Source organism: Rhinolophus sinicus, linkage group LG04 (assembly GCF_036562045.2).
Source record: "Rhinolophus sinicus isolate RSC01 linkage group LG04, ASM3656204v1, whole genome shotgun sequence".
NCBI lineage: Eukaryota > Metazoa > Chordata > Mammalia > Chiroptera > Rhinolophidae > Rhinolophus > Rhinolophus sinicus.
The window spans coordinates 100470815-100487950 of NC_133754.1; the positions used below are offsets into that span (position 1 = coordinate 100470815).

Genomic DNA, 17136 nt, shown 5'->3' on the forward strand with positions numbered 1-17136 from the left:
AGGATCAGAGCAGAGGCATAGACTTGGCAAGGAAAAGAAAAGGGCCCATCTGATGTGGGTGAGAGGCTCCCAGAAAGAAGCCCAGGTACTGTTTTGTGCCGCCAGTTCTCCTGGTCTGGGCCTGGGGAGCTCCCTTCATGTCCTCCTGTTTATTCATCCTTTGGTCTCAGGAAATCGCCAAGCCAGCCCTGCTCCAGTGAGTTATATATCATATTGTTCTATAATTGCTTATTCATTTACTGACTCTGGGAGACTCTAATGCTCCTTAAAGCAGAAATATTCTGCCTGGCACATAGTAGGCAGTCAGTAAAAATGTGTTGTTTGGTATACATTTCCTATTTATGGATTAGTTGGGGTGAAAGCACCGCAGTTTCACCCTCCATTCAGTTTTAATAACAAACAGGATGTTCCATTGGTTTCTAATTTGAGGAGGGGCTTCTTAGATGGTTGGTGCCCACCAAGAACCACATGGAGGACGCTAACAGGACAGGCGCTTTCACTTCCTACCACCACCAAGTTCACATGGGCGGCCTCAACCACTGAGCAGATAACTCCCACTGACCAGGCACGCACAGTACCAGAGTGTGGCAGGCTTGCTTGGGGCCCGGCCACACATCAGTTGCTTGCCGTTAATGGGACGATTGGTCATACGCTTTGCGGGTTTCTGTAGCTAGAGAAGACTGAAGGCAGCATGAGTGTTTTTATCAGCTCCCTCTTCCCCACCTGACTATTTTTTTTAAAGGTGGCGCATTCTATGTAAATTTTAAAATATGTATATGTAAACCCAAAGACTCCCAACTAATCTTTCCTATCTTTTCAGCCTGCCCTGAAAGAGTCTGTGAGCCGCCCTTAGCATGGGAATCGGTAGCAGACTTGCAGAGGTCTGTCGAGGGCTAGTGGAGGAGATGGAGGGGAGAGCTGGAGGTTTCGGGGGGACAACTCTCGGACTCCATCTGTGAATGCAGTGTACCCCTCTGCAGAGAACAGAGAACTGGGAGTGCAAAGCAGAGGTACGTGAGTAAATAAAAGAGGTAGTTACGGAGACACAGCTGCTGGCCTGGGGCTTAGATGGATGTTCTCCAAATGTCCATTTCCAGCTATGCCTGTCTCAGAGTAAACAGTCATTTTAGAGGGATGGTCTTCTTAGACTTTGCGATTTCTGGACTGTATCACTAGGATAGTTTGGATGCTTAACACTGAGGTCTATTTTTAGCCCGTTGGGGTGAAAGTAGCAGCTCATGTACTTGGCACCAGTTAGGAATTTTCCACTCATTCCCCATGTAGGGAAGCACTGATCTAACACTGGGCCGTCAGACGAGGCCTCGCTCAGGGTTTAGTCATCACACTGTGTCATGGCGCTGGACCTGGCTTAGGTGGGGGAACAAAGGGGAGTGGTGGCAGGAGATGCTTTCAGGGGGAGTCCTTGGGCCAGCCTCACTCCTGGGTGTTCAACAGGACAGAAGGACCTTGCAAGACAGCTGTTGGAATCTGTTGACCACCATGGATGAAGTATAACTTTGTGAGGCAAGGAGTCCAGAGTGACGGTCCCTTTAAGTTCACTTCTTGCCTGAAGGGCAGTGGTCCCGCAGGGTCCTGCATGTAGCCTCATTCCGTTGCAAGGCAGCACTAGCCATTCTGGTTTGTCCGGCAGAAAACAAAAGGTAACGTCATGGATGCAGAGAATGCACAATTAGAGAAGTTGATATTTCAAAGCAAGCACTTAAGGAAGAAGGGCTGTTGCCAACCTGCACAGGCTGGCCTCAGCAAGCAGAGCCCTGTGCCAGCACCTTAAGCAGCAATACATTCATTCAGAAGCCGTCAGAAGGGGCGAGGGGGTCGGGAAAGCTGAAAGGAAAAGCCAAATAGCTGCCCTATCAGAAGTTACAGCCTCTTGTGCGCTACGCTGACACACAACAGACACATCAACACCCAGGGCAAATACGGGGCGTTCAGGTGGTGGTGGGGGGATGTGAATGCACTTGGAGGATTTTCATGGAAATGGAGGTCAGGAGCTAATGCTGCCTCCCTCCCGTTAGACATGAAAATCTTCACAGTAATAAGCACTCAGATTCAATCTAGGGGTTGGTGCAATTTGGATCGTGACTTTGTGGAGAGAATCTCGGTGTGTTAGTGTTTGATGAAGAGTGTGGACTTTGTGTTAAAACTCCTGCGTTTGCCATTTCCCGGCTGGTTACTTAGACATATTGCTACAGTGTCATCTTCCGTAAAGGGGGTTAAAACCAGGACCCACTAGACAGTTTTTGGAGGAGTAATGAGGCTTACTTTGCTCTGCGCCTGACATGTAGGAATTGTTTGGGAAATGTTTGTGTTAATACTGACATTTCAGCCATCGGGTTTGTTGCTCACCCTGGACAGCGGACCCTTCTCTAGTAAGCCATGTGACTAGTTTGAAACTGGTTGGTTTTACAGCCTGCGCTTACAAAAGGGTGGGGATAACGGTGGTTTGGGGTCATGTTCACTCAGTCTTCTCCATCTCTCAATGGCCTCTGCTTCCCCAAAGGGAGAGGGCACAGGGTCTCCAATCCCAGCTGTTTCGTTCTTGTTTCCCTTTCCGTCTCTTCTCTCTTCCCATCCCCTCCCTTTTTTTCCTTTCTTCTTTTCTTGTCTCACTTTGTTTCTCCTACAGCAAAGACGGAGGGGCAGGCCTGGCCACAGAGAGCAGAATTAGCTTTTCACCAAAACAATTCCAGTCCCAAGTTCTCATCAGCTATCCCTGCTATCCTCAGCACTGTCTGCAGCTGACACCTGACACCCGCCCTCCTCCCTGCTGAGGACCTGCAGACCATCCCTCCCCAAAATGTCCTATTCTCCTATGGCTGGAAAGCGTGGAGTGGTTTGTTATGACAGGGGAGACCCCTCAGGATGCTAACATCCCCTGGGACTCCTTTTCCAAAGGTGCTCCCTGGAGCTGAAGGAAACGTTGGCTTTAGGTTAGAAATTCTAGTTAGCTTGCTGTTTTTGTTAAGTTCTGGCTGTCCCTGCCTAACGCTGTCTAGCTCTGCACCACTCTACACTCAGAGTGAATGCTTTGTTGACGCTGTTTGTGGATGGATAAGAACAGTATTTCAATCCTCTGGCTGTGCTTGGGAACTGAGGAGACGAGTGTCCACAATTACTCTCGATGGTAGAAACGAGTTAGCTTTTTTCCCTAATTTAAGATGATTGCAGGGCAAAGACTGAAATTTACCCTCTCCAGAATACTAAATTTTCTTAACTTGTAGTAACAGGCTGAATGTTGGCTGGCCGTATAATGCTGCTGTTAGAACGAGCATATAATCCCCGCCATCTGTCTGATTAGAACACATTCCCTGTTCTGGTGTCTCCAGTATTTGAACTTGGAGTACAATCAGGGCAGAGCCAAGAAGGTGCCAAAGAAAAAAGGGGCATACCACTGCTATAACAATTTTAAACACAATTTGATACATAATATGAAAACCACCTATTAGCTGTACGATGTTACCCGGATGCAAATAGAATAGAAGGAAGCAACAGAATCCTAATAACAACAGTTGAATAGGGCTCGCCAAGTGCCAGGCACCGTTGTAACTACCTCACGTATATTAATGTATTCAGCCCTCATGACTACCTGCAGCATCACTTAGTGATTAGGACAATGTACACTCTCAGGTGCGTCTCTTGCCTTCAAAGGCTGGCAAGGCAAGGATGCTACAGGCTGGGTTGGAAGGTAAGAGCTTCATGAATAAGAAAGGGTCCCTTTTCCTCAAAGGATGTGTTATCACTACATTGGTCCTAAGAGGACCCTAAGCTAATAATTGTTGGTGCCTGGGACTAAAATAGCTCTGTTCTTTCTGCAGACAGAGTTTTATTTTGGCATTATGAAATGAAGACATTGCCTAGCAAATGCCCTTTGGATAACCTGAGACCCTTCCCTCAACCCAGTGACATGCGTGTTACCCGGGTCTCAGCGCAGCACACACAGAAACGAGATTGTGACAGCTGTCTATTCACATTTGGCAGTTTCTTCAAAGGTGCTGCAATCAAAATCAAAGGGGGCTAATAAAGAAAGAACTTTCACAAGGCCCTGATGCTATTCATGCTAGATAGTGGGTACACATTTTAGCCAAAATTCCTTCTTTTAGAAAGGTTTGCTTGGGGAGTACATTCTGCAGAATGACAGACTCTGTATTTTTGGGATCCCTAACTTGAGGAGAATTTATATAACACATCTTTCCTAGTTATTATAGTAGTAATAAAATCCTAAGAAGTATAAATGCTTATGGTGACTCAACAACCCAGATTACAAATTCAGCATCGCTTCACCTATTTCTCTCATTTATGTCATAGAATGTATTTGATCTAAAAACAGCTTAGCTGTCATTTAATGACAAATGGCGCTCTTTGCACTAAATAATATTTCAAGTGTGAGTTTTCCTTTCATACCTTCGGTTGATGCAGAAGACAAAAAAAAAACCTAGGAAACCTTACGTTTTGGTGTTGGTCTTATTACAAAGGGACATATTTCGTGTTCCGTTTTGTGCCCATTATTCATTAGGGAGCTGACCATGCTTGTGTGGACAAAGGGTCAGTTGCAGAGGCTGGTAGGAAAATAAGCACTTACCCCATCACAGCATCATGGCATGGACATTTTTCAGGGTCAAAAATCTCATAATAATGATAACAATTAACAATGTTTAATAATATATAACAGTAGATTAATGTTTAGGACAAAGAAATATTGTAGGATGTTTTATATAAGAGCGTGGTATAGATATTATTAATATTATATTGGAAGCTTTGCGCTTTGATTGTGATACAAATGAATGAGTCAGACTTGGCTTTGTACATTTTTTATATGCTTATGTAATGAGAAAATTATTTCCTTAAGGGCTAGACTTATAAATATTTGCTTAATATGATTCATTAATTAAACATGTGAAAGTGCTTATCGAGCATAAAACTAGGGGACTCTCGGTGTCCGTTTTGTTTTTTCAGAATGAAAGTGCCCTTGTGAAAGAAAAAGAGCTGTCAATCGAACTTGCAAACATCAGGGATGAAGTTGGTAAGTAGGGCATTGAAAACAACACACAGAGAGAATGTCTGTTCCTGATACCTGTAAATGAATGTGTAACAAAAGCAATTATGTCTCCCGCGGTAAACCGGAGCAATCCTGCCCAGACAAATGAAGTCTCTTACCCAGCACAGCAGTGGCTGCTGCAGCCTTGCAGGGAGCCGTAATTTTTATGTTTCTGTGGTTATAAAGACAGCTTCCTAACAGTTCACAGTGGAACTAATCAGGCCTTGACTCTGCACTTCGCAGATGGCAGCTCATCCATCCATCTGTGTTGTGCGCTGTGACAAGCTCCCCCCCATTTAGGCATCCCCTGGGCAGGCAGAGCTCCAAGAGAAGCAGCCTGGCTTTGGTGGACTACACGAGGCACTCTCCGTAAGATGCAGTTGTCCCACGGCTGCCTGCCACTTATACCCTGTCTTGAAATGCTCTGGGATACGGAACAGGGTCAACAACGCAAATTTGGGTGGGTTACAATGCTGGGGCTCATGCTGAAACTCCTAGTCTTCAGCTGACAGGACGGTAGCATTCAGTCTGAATCTTAAGAGACCTCACAAATGACAGGACGATCCCCCAGACGTCACGGGGGATGGGTTTTCACTTGAGGCCAACGATCAGACCAAAGGAAGATGCCATTCCCTTTCCTGACCCCATTTCTCTGTTGAGGATGTGTTATTCCGTTTCCCCAGGAAGCAGGCAGCAAAGGTGAAACAAGCACGTCCAGTCCCTTGGCCTGCTATGCTTCTCTATTCCTCCCCCAGCCAGTGCTGGCCTGGGCACAGCCCACTCTGCGTGGGTGTGGCTTCCTCCAGCAGCAAAGGGACTGGAACCGTCCCAGCTGTCCCCAGTGGGTGACACAGCGCCTTTTCCTCCAGGCCAGCCATGCAGGTAGGCATTGAGCCTTACTTCTCCGGGGAACCTGGCCCCACGGATGTGCCGTGGACAGGGTAGTGGTGTCCAAACATAGCTTCTCCACCCCCCCACCCCACCCCCACTTTTTTTTAACCTTAAAACAATTGTTTTTTCTTCACTGTGAATTTTGTGACTTCAAGAGAGGTCAGCAATGGCCTCCTCCCCCCTCTAAGAAGAGCGGGGCCCCTGTAGGAAAGCAGTAAATAACAGTTCTCCTTTCCAGCCTCAGCGACAGAAGCACCTCCACCTGGCCCGCCCCGCTGAGGGCATGAACCCGGATGTAGGTTTTCTGAGAGGCCTGCCAGGAACGGCGATGGCAGTGTGTCAGGGAAGCTCCTGGAAAGGCAAAGTCAACAGGGACCTCTGTGTCTCCTTGTGTTTTCATGTGTCTCCACAGCGTGGATGAGTTCTTAGGGGGTTCGGAGCCTTATGGTCGCAAGCATGGGCTCTGCAGGCAAATGGCCCAGGTTCAAGTAGAACGACTTGGCTAACCTCTCTGTCCCTTGTTCCCCTTCATAAAAAGGAAAGTCGATTAAAGAAGACTCTGGTGATAAAGCATTCTGTAAAGGTGACTCATAACTATAAGGTGTGTAGCTCCTTGCATCTGGAAACAGAGGAGGAAATCTTCCACTCTAGGGTGTATTCCTCTGCAGGGGACCTCTGCACCCCCCGTGGCCGAGCTTCAGGTCTAGGGGTACAGGTACGCGCTGTGACCCCACTGGGTCAGGTGTGCCAAACCCAGAGCCACTTCCCTCTCAGTCCTTTCCAGAAGCTTCTGGATGCAGCAGGCACCACACAAGGATTACATTGAGTTTTTGTATTGAAGTCTTATTTCGTTTCTGCATTAGTGCTAAGAATAGAAGCAGACATCGTCTGCCAAATGAAACAGCCATGGGGTGTGGGGGAGGCCGGAAGGCCTCGGTAGCACCTCAGCCTGGGCCTCTCAGCACAGCAATAGGGGAGGCAGGGCAACTGTAAAGGCCATAAACTCTAGTGTCTGGACCTGCAAGGTGTTCCGTTGAAGGGAAAGATAATTAAGCTTACAAACCCGCCTTACAAAGGATCATATAGAAAGGGAGGGTCCTACCTCCTGACCAACAGCCCTACCTTTATTTAGGTCTCTTGTCAGCTGAGTCGGATGTTGGGGAGGCAATGAGGGGCCCTGAGGGAAGGTGGGGGACGTGGAATTTCTACATGTTGTGACTTCAGACCTGAAAGAAGCAAAGAAGCTGCAGAAAATCAGAATAGTTTAGGGGCACTGTATAGCGACCCCAGAACAGGGTGGGCCTTTCCCCCGGATCTCAAAATTACTGCTTAAACTTTTCATACCCGTTCACACACCACCCTGAATTCTACCATTATCTGTTTGTAAGGAGCCATCAGTTGTCCACACCCACACCCAGAAATTCAAAGCCTCTTAGCATTTGGCCCGAACAAGCTTTCCTGTGGTTCTCAGCCCTGGTGCATGTTAGAATCACCTGGACTGCTTTTTAAATACTGATTTCCAGGACCTACCTACAGCAACAGAGTCACAATATTTGAGGGTGAGATCTAGGCATCTTTTTAAATTCCCATGGTTCTTAGTAAGTACAATGAAATTTGAGAATCATTGAATTACATTGAAGGAAGAGGGATTTTGATTTGGGTCAGGGACAAGGGAGGGGGCAGTAGGTAATTTGGGACAGGCTTGGAAGGGGGCGTCCCATACGGAGGGCTCTGGGCAGCAAGAGGTCCTAGGGGGAGAGTCCCAGGTGCGTGGGGAAAGGGTGTAGACAGGGAAGATGCAAAATAAATTCCACCTACTTTGTAATTACACACAGGATTGGCCTGGCTCCAGAGAAAAGGGGAGGAAAATCCTCTTCCTTCTTTCCTCCTCCTTCCTTCACCTTTACCTGTCAGGCTTGAGTCAGGTCCCATCTGGGTTAAAGGTGCTTTTGGGAACCAACCACAGAAAGGAATCTCCTGGTGTGTTTGCTGACATACTGCACACTCAGTACATTCCCATTTGTGACTTCCCTGGTGAAGCTACTATAGAATCTTCTAGACAGTATATAGTTTGAATGGTTCCCCTTACCAGCGATTTTGATACGTGTTATCCCACACTGATTGAGAATCCCTGGTTGTAATCGTTTTTGAGTAGGAATTTGCTGGCAATTGGTTTATAAGTAAACTCGGAGACATCCCTAATGAGTGATGTGTTCTGACACCATTTCTGACATCAGATGTCAGATTTTTCCACACCAGCCACCAGTCCTCTGATACCAGCTGAGTGTCTAACAATTCAATTCTGACATGAATGATCCAGAGACAGCCCAGACCCCACAGGTTCAGGGTCAGTCCCACAAGATGCCCCCACTTCAGATGCCAATCACAGGTGCCAGGGGCCACCTATGCTTCTGACCAACTGGCTATCAATTCAGGGTTCCCACAACTGCCCCCTCAGGTTTAATAATTCACTAGAATGACTCACAGAACTCAGGAAAACACTTTACTTACCTTTACCAGTTTATTATAAAGGACACAACTCAGGAACAGCCAAGTGGAAGAGATGCATGGGGCCAGGTATTGGAGGGGCTGGGGGCACGGAGCTTCCATGCCCTCTCTGGATACGTCACTCTGCCAGCACCTAGAAGTGCTCACCAACCTGGAAGCTCTCGAGAGCCTTTGTTTGAGAGTTTCTATAACCCAATCTCCAGTTTCCCCTGTCTCTGGAGGTGGGTGACTGGGGCTGAAAGCTCCCGCCCTCTAATCACTTGGTTTTTCTGGTGACCGGCCCCATCCTGAGGCTGTCCTACGGTCCCCACCATAAGTCACCTCATTAGCATAAAATCTGGTGTGATTGAAAGGAGCTCATCACAAATAATAAGACACTCCTATCACCCAGGAAACTCAAAGGGCTTTAGGCGCTCTATGCCAGGAACAAGGGACAAAGACCAATGCATTATTATAGCACAACTCGCGAAGGCACTGCCCACATGTGGGGCCTTTCATTTAACAAGGCTCTGAGCACTTTGGATGTAGCCACTGCAGATTTTAATAACTGTAGCCTATCCACCTCATTTTAAAGGTTGGAAAGCTGAGACTTGGTCAGAGATCTTGGCTAAAGCTGGGACATCTGTAAGAAGCACCAACAAGAAGACCTTAGTTCTCCTTAACCTCAGTCCACTCATTCACTCAACAAATATTTATTGAGCACCCAGTACGTAAGAGACACAGACTAGACAGGGTCCATGGACAGTGGAGTAGACTATATCCTGCACCAGGGCACCCCTCTGAGTGGGGGCTGAAATGCATGCCCGTTGCAGCCATTCACAAGCCCTGTGCCCTGGCCTGCATGGGGCGGCTGCCTCCCAGAGGAAGAAGTGCTTTTTTCTAATTTGCACAAAGGCACCACATGGGCCAGCGGCCACCTAGTGTTACATTCCGGTTAATGAGGAACAAGACTCAACTCATGCCCTCAAGCTCACAATCAAAGGCTCTGTGGAGGAACAGCTGTCTGAGATGTGCCTTGTACCCTGTTTTCCCAAAAGTAAGCCCTAGCCGGTCAATCAGCTCTAATGTGTCTTTTGGAGCAAAAATTAATATAAGACCTGGTCTTATTATGTTATATAAGACCGGGTCTTATAGTAAAATAATCCGGGTCTTATATTAATTTTTGCTCCAAAAGACGCATTAGAGCTGATTTGTGGCTGGGTCTTATTTTCAGGGAAAACCGGTAGAATGACTAGGATTTCGGTAGGTGCTCGTAGGAATGGAAAGAGCACAATTACTGAGCACATATGGAAGCCACTTGTCCCCCTGACTGTGCTGGGGCCCAATGGATGCTGTGATCATTGTCAGGCCTCACCCATTCCATCCACTTACAGAAGGAAAAGCTCTCTGTTTCCCCACTCTTCTTTCTGTGTATCAAAAAAAGAAAAAAAGTTTCACACTTGGCATTTAACATTCTATCATACTGATAAATTAGAAAAAGCTACTCTTCCCCTCTGAATATTTGGGTTTTACCTCTTTTTTTTCTCTTTTTTTTGCTATTATGCAACAGTAAGTATACTATTTGCAAATCATTTTTTTCCTCTTGTATTACTTTGTTGGAATATATTCTCAAAGTTATGGACCAATAATTTTTATAGGATTTTATATTTGTTTTAAACTCACCTGTATGTGATATGGCCTTGATATTTACTCTGTACATCTAGATAAAAGACTATAGGATTTAATCTCAGTGTAGCTAGGTTTGTCTTATAAAGAGGAAATTAAATCTCTCTCTCTCTCTTTCTATCTCTCTCTCTCTCTCAAACACACACACACACACACACACACACACACACACACACACACACACGTGAGAGGAGACATGTAATGTCCAATTACATACCAGGATAGAGTTTGGGATGGAGTTTTGTGGACCACGGGTAGCATCCCTGTGGAGTGGTCCCAACTGCCGTCAGTTGTGTTACATTGTGTCCCCTGTGGAGACAGGGATCTCTGGTCATTCTCTCAAAAGCTTCTCGTCCGCAAGTGACCCTCCAGGGATGCTGGCCTGTCTGTGGAGTTGGCCTTCATGGGGTCTGTCCTCAGAAACGCCAACCCCAAACTATGGTGGCTGAGGGATGAAAAGGCAAGTGGGTCCCCAGGAAACCAGAATCCAGCACCATGTCCAGGGAAGGACGAGCACAAATGCTAGAAACAGGTTTAATGTTTGATTTTTTTTAAATCACATTTAAAAATTTCCCAGAAAATGTAGCTTTGATTTTTGGTTAGAGTGGCATTCTCCAAATGTGGAATAACTGAGGACGCCCTGTTCCGTGTGTCAACGCGGCGATAGGTGTATAAGGTGCTCCTCCTAGAAGCAGATTGTTTCCTTTTGAGACCTTATGCTGCAAGTTGTTAACTGCTGTGAGGTGAATGTTTATGGTCCCTTCTCCAGCGAAGCTGCCTTATTAGAAAACCTTACAAACATACATGTTGGATAAACTCCACAAGACAGAAAACCATACACAGTGCTTAGCGAGGTTCAGACGGGGCCCTCTGGCTTACACGCCTGCGCAGCTGTGCTCCCAGCCAGACCAGAAGTCCTGCTGAGACGCATATGCAGACTTGAGTTGGACCAACACTAACGTCATTTACACACCTCCTGCCAGATCCCTTTTTCCAGGCTGCTCAAAGCTATGAGTATCTACATCTGGTGTGAAATTGCCTCTCATCTTTGAAGTCCTCAATCACCCCGATGTCCTGCTCTGGCCGATGTCCTGCTCTGGCCGTACTCACCTGCCACTGCCCGCAGGCTCCAGTGCTGACACGAGGAAGCTGCCTTCTGCTTCCCTGCCGGCTTCCATCACCTTCTCTTAGCCCCTTCCTCCCCTGAGCTTACAACAACCTCTGCTCTGGCCATTCCCACCCCAAAACAGGCCCATGGATTTTTATCTTTCTGCCAGCTTCAGACTTAAGGTGGAGTTTGCTTTTTTATCTTCTACTGCACACTTTAAAAACATTTAGCTTGAAATATCGTTTTAAAACAGAAAGCAGTGTGTAGCAAAGCAATCATCCTGGTAAAGTTTCTCAGGTATTATACAGAAAGCTAAATGGTTAAATCCACATTTTGATTAAAGTCATCCTATTGAAACAGCAAAAAACAAAAAAAAGAACTGGATGTTTTCTATAATATACAATAAAGAGATATTAAAGAATTACGAAAGCTTTGACATAAAGGTATGATAGAAATCTAAGTTTGTAGCAGTATGCAGTGAATTATTATTTATTACATTTCTAAGTTACTAACTAAAATGGATTTTTCCATTTATTCTCATATATAACTAGCAACCCACATATACATACACATGCCACTGTATTGGTGGGATGATTTTATCTTTCAGGGTTATACATAAAATTTTGTCTTCCAATTCTATGATATAAGCACTTATATTTATACAGTGCTTAGCACTTGCCAAGCTCTGTCACATAATATATCTTATGTATTCATTCAAACTACTCAGTGAAGTCAGTGTTGGTATCTTTATTTTATAGGAAATTGAACCTCAGACACATTGAGTTCCCTAAGAGCATATAGCTGGTGTGGGACTAACCCCAAGGTCTAGATTCTTCTACATACAGTATGTAAGTTTACCATGACACCGCCAGCCCTTCAAATTTTGGGTGTGACTTTTAATTTAGTAAATTGAAAAATCAGATAAACAAAATACACTAACTCCTCCCCCAATTCTATATGACTTCCACACAAAACCATAAAAGATGCTGGTGAGTCTCTGTCCAGAAATGGAGGAGATATGATTCTATAACACAGAGTGATGTCAGTTGATATTAATCAATCCATTAGGGTTGGGTCCAGGGACAAATAACAAACCGCCCAATGGTGATAGTTTAATCATGGTAGATTTTTCGTTCTCTCCTCTAAGTCAGTAGGAAGCACTCAGGGGCAGGTATGGTTCTGCTCACACAGATCACGGGGGTCCCAGTCTTCTTACAGCTCACTGTTCTACCCCCACTTTCACCCCCCCACACACACACACCAAGACGGTGGCCCTTCTCCCCACGGTCCTCTGTGGCAGTGGTGCCACAGTCCTCATGTCTATATTCCAGGTAGTCGGGTGGAGGAAGGAGTGGACACAGAAGCAGGCGGAGTGAGTCAGCTCTCTTGGGGGCAGTTTCCAGGAACTACACTTCAGCTTATATCTCATTGGCTGGAACTAAGTCACGGGCAAACCTCTTCACAAGGGAGACTGGGAAATGTGCTCCTTTTTCTTTATGGCCTTGCCCAGATATTATTTTATTACGATGGAGGAAGGGGAGAATGAACACACGGGGGGGCGGGGGTACTAGCAATATGTGCTATGGGGCCTGAATTGCCTCCATCAGTAAATTGGGGAGAATCGTCCTGTCACACGAGGTGAGTGAGAGCAAAGGTTCTAGCAGAGTATTTGGCAGAATAGTGGGGGCTCAGGATGTGCTAATTCCCTTAAACTTCAGATTAGATTCTGCCTTTTCTTTTCACAGCTTTAAAAAAGGCTGAGTCAAAATGCAAAGACTAAGAAGATACCTCAGAAAAAATAACGAATCTTTGGATCAGAAAACATAATGCATATTTTCTGATTTATAAAAATACCTCTTCTAAGCACACCAATTAAAAGACTGTTTATCAGACTGGATAAAAAGCAAGATGTGGTTATGTGCTATCTGAAAGAAACCCACTTCAAAAATCAAGGTAGATAATGTAAAAGTAAAAGGCTAGAAAGAAGATGTACTATGCTAACACCACTCAAATCACACAATGAATATGACACAAAGTAATCTTCAGATCAATGATAATACCAGGAATGACGATGGCCATTACATAATGATAAAGGACAGTCAGTTCACGAAAAAGACATAACAATACTAAATATCTATGTACCTAACAATAGAGCTTCAAATCGGGCAAAGCAACAACTGATAGACCTAAAAAGAGACATAGGCAAGCCCACAATTATGGTTGGAGACGTCAGCACTCCTCTCTCAGTATTGATAGAACAAGCAGGCAGAAAGTCTGTAGGGATAGAAAAGACCTGAACAATGGTCTGAACCAACTTGACCTAATTGACATTAAAAGCACTCTGTCCAACAACAGCAGAATACACGTCCTTTGCAAATGCACATGGAACATTGAGCAACATAGACTATATTTTGAGCCATTAAACAAACCTCAGATAATATAAAAGAGTTGAAATCATACAAAATGTTTTGGACTATAACAGAATTAGACTATTAATCAACAACATGAAAATACCTGGAAAACTCCAAACATTTGGAAATTAAACAATATACTTCTTAAAAACACATGGGTCAAAGAGGAAACCCCAAGGCAAATTAGGAAATATGTTGACTTGAGTGAAAATAAAAATACAGCATTTCAAAATATGGGGAATGCAAAATTCTCTCTGATCAGTATAGTTGAATCTTCTCATTCAATTTGCTCAGCAATATTGAGAGAGACTCAACATGTATTCTAACAATCTAGCGCTCTGTGGCAGGGAGGTGGAGAGTGTTATTTTAAAGAAGGTTTGGTCTAGTAGGTTCAGCCCGCTGTCAGACATTTGAGCATGACAATATAAATTCAAACATACTGCTTTCTTTGCAAGATGGACCACTCAGCATGAGTAGGTCTGGGAATTACCTGCTCTCCCATAGGGAAAACAATATTCATTCTGAGCTGGGAAAGATTCAAACCAGTGATGTCAACTGCCATGATTAGATTTTATTCCAGTCAATGTAATTTTCTGAAGTCGGTTTCTATCCCAGACAGGTGCTTACCCATGCAGTCATATCAAAACTGCAAACCCCCTTAAATGGTCTGGTTGCCATGGAAAATATATTGTCAGCTACAATCCTACAAAACTGCTGCTTTCTTTGAGACCATGATTTATTCAAAGTGACAGCAGCACATTTTTTTTGATATTTATAAAATTCTTTGACATCTATGCATATAGCAACATTTTAGTTATTTTATGTTTTGTGATCCTCTAAAATATTTACTCCTTTATGAATCAAGGTAATTCTGCTTTCTGATATATGTTAATGTTAGTATTTTTAAATCTGTGGGTTTAATCCTTCAGTAACCAGAATTGACTGACTAGAATAACTCAGGATACCAAGGGCCACCCTTCGCCTACCCTGCAGACAAACAGCTTCTTGAAACTTGGAGTTAGCTGTCTCTGTAAAACAGTGACTTCATAAATCCAGTACTTATAGTGGTGTACAGCTTACACAGCCCTTCCACACACTATTTCATCTGATCCTGACAACAACCCTGAGAGAAAGGTAAGGTAGATAATACCACCACTGTCACTTTAACGATGAATAAATCGTGGCCATAGAGAATAAGCACAACCCCCACGTCATAGAACTGTGAGGAATAACAGCTGGGTCCTTATCTTGTTCCACCATGACCGTGGAGTGCTGCCTTCATGTTGTAAGATCTCAATTGGTGTCTGGGGAAGATAGGAAAAAGCAAGAGGAAGACATGATATGCTATATATATCTAACCTGAAAATCGCTGAAAAGCATCTTGCAAAATATGTATTTTAATTGACAAACAATAACATCCAAAGTATGCAAATATAGTCACCACCTCTTGTAAGTTTCTGAGGTACACAGATTCCCTCTTCTTTTTCTTTTTCTTATTTTGATGATAGTAATGGTTTAGTTTTGTTTTAATTATATATATATATATATATATATATATATATATATATATAATTAATATATATATATATATATATATATATATATATATATATAATTAGATAGTTAAACCCCTCATAAAGTGATAACACACTCCCCAAGCTACTACCCCTCTGACATCCCATATGGCTGTTACAATACCATCGACTATCTTCCCTGTGTTGTACTCCACCTCCCGTGACTACATATACCTATATATTTAGTTATAGTTGACGTTTCAATATTATTTTAATTCAGCTTCAGTTGTATAGTGCTTTGGTCAGACATCTACAGAGTTTATGACGTGATCCCTCTGATAAGTCCAGTGCCCATCGACACCTTACATGATCTTTACAACATTGTTAATTATATTCCTTGTACTGTATTAACTATCAATTTGTATTTCTTAATGCCTTCACCCTTTTCACCCTGACCCCAACCCTATTCCCCTCTATCACCTTGATAGACCAAGTACTTATCTGGCACCATCTAGTTATTACAATATTATTGACTATATTCCTTATGCTGTACCCTATATCCCCATGACTGCTGTGTAACTACCAATTTGTACTTCTTAATCCCTTCCCCTTTCACCCATCCTTAACCCCCCTCCCATCTTAAAGAAGTCCCTCTAAGAGTCCTTGTAATACTGGTTTGGTGGTGATGAACTCCTTCAGCTTTTTCTTGTCTGGGAAGCTCCTTATCTGTCCTTCAATTCCAAATGACAGCATTGCTGGGTAGAGCAATCTTGGTTGTATGTCATTGCTTTTCATCACTTGGAATATTTCCTGCCACTCCCTTCTGTCCTGCACAGTTTCTGTTGAGAAATGAGCTGACAGTCTTATGGGAGCTCCCTTGTAGGTAACTAACTGCTTTTCTCTTGCTGCTTTTAAGATTCTCTCTTTATACTTAACCTTTGGCGTTTTAATTATGATGTTGTCTTGGTGTGGGCCTCTTTGGGTTTTATCTTGTTTGGGACTCTCTGTGCTTCCTGGGCTTGTATATCCATTCCCTTCACCAGGTTAGGGAAGTTTTCTATCATTATTTCTTCAAATAGGTTTTCAATTTCTTGCTCTCTCTCTTCTCATTTTGGTACCCCTATGATGTGAATGTTAATATGCTTGATATTGTCCCTGAGGCCCCTTAAACTCTCCTCAATTTGTTTGATTCTTTTGTTCTTTTTGCTGTTCTGGTTGGGTGTTTTCTGCTACCTTATCTTCTACGTCACTGGTTGGATCCTCTGCTTCATCTAGTCTACTATTGATTCCCTGTAATATATTCTTTGTTTTCATTATTGTATCCTTTATTTCTGACTGGTTCTTTTTTATGGTTTTCATCTCCATTTTTATGCTTCCTATCTCTCTGTTGAAGTTCACCCTGAGATCATTGAGCATTCTTATAACTAATGTTTGGAACTCTGCATCTGATAAATTGCTTTTCTCCATTTTGCTTAGTTCTTTTTCTGGAGCTTTGTTCTGTTCTTTTATCTGGGACATGTTTCTTTGTCTCCCCATTTTGGCTGCCTCCCTGTGTTTGTTTCTATGTATTAGGTAGGGCTGCTATGTCTTCCAGTCTTAGTAGAGTGGCCTTATGTAGTAGGTGCCTGTGGGGCTCAGTGGTGCAGTCTTTCTGGTTACCTGAGCCATGCACTCCAGGTGTGTCATACAGAGTGTCATGCGGGGTTTCTGGTCCCGCTCCCCACATAGGAACGCAGCACATGGTGAGGCCAAAAAGGAACACTCATGGAGCCATAGATAGGGGAGTCATACCACTATATTCTCACTGGAGGCTGGGTTGGAGACACAGGAAGCAGGAGCCACACAATCCACAACCTGCTGTCCACTTGTCTCTGCCAACCAACTTCACTTGCTAACTGCAATCTGCCTCTCTGCAGTCCGCAATGCACACTCTGCCACACCATGCCACGCCACACCACACCTTGCTAGCTTAGCCACGGCAGT

General features: G+C 44.2%; 1 protein-coding gene across 4 annotated transcripts in view; it reads left to right on the forward strand.

Annotated features, from left to right (window-relative positions):
* MTUS2 (microtubule associated scaffold protein 2) overlaps positions 1-17136 on the forward strand; it is a 526534-nt gene that overhangs the window by 464598 nt on the left and 44800 nt on the right. For all 4 annotated transcript variants that reach the window (XM_074330067.1, XM_074330069.1, XM_074330068.1 and 1 more), the window contains one exon: positions 4975-5041. In XM_074330067.1, coding sequence (XP_074186168.1) covers positions 4975-5041 — 67 coding nt within the window. The remainder of the gene's footprint in view (positions 1-4974; positions 5042-17136) is intronic.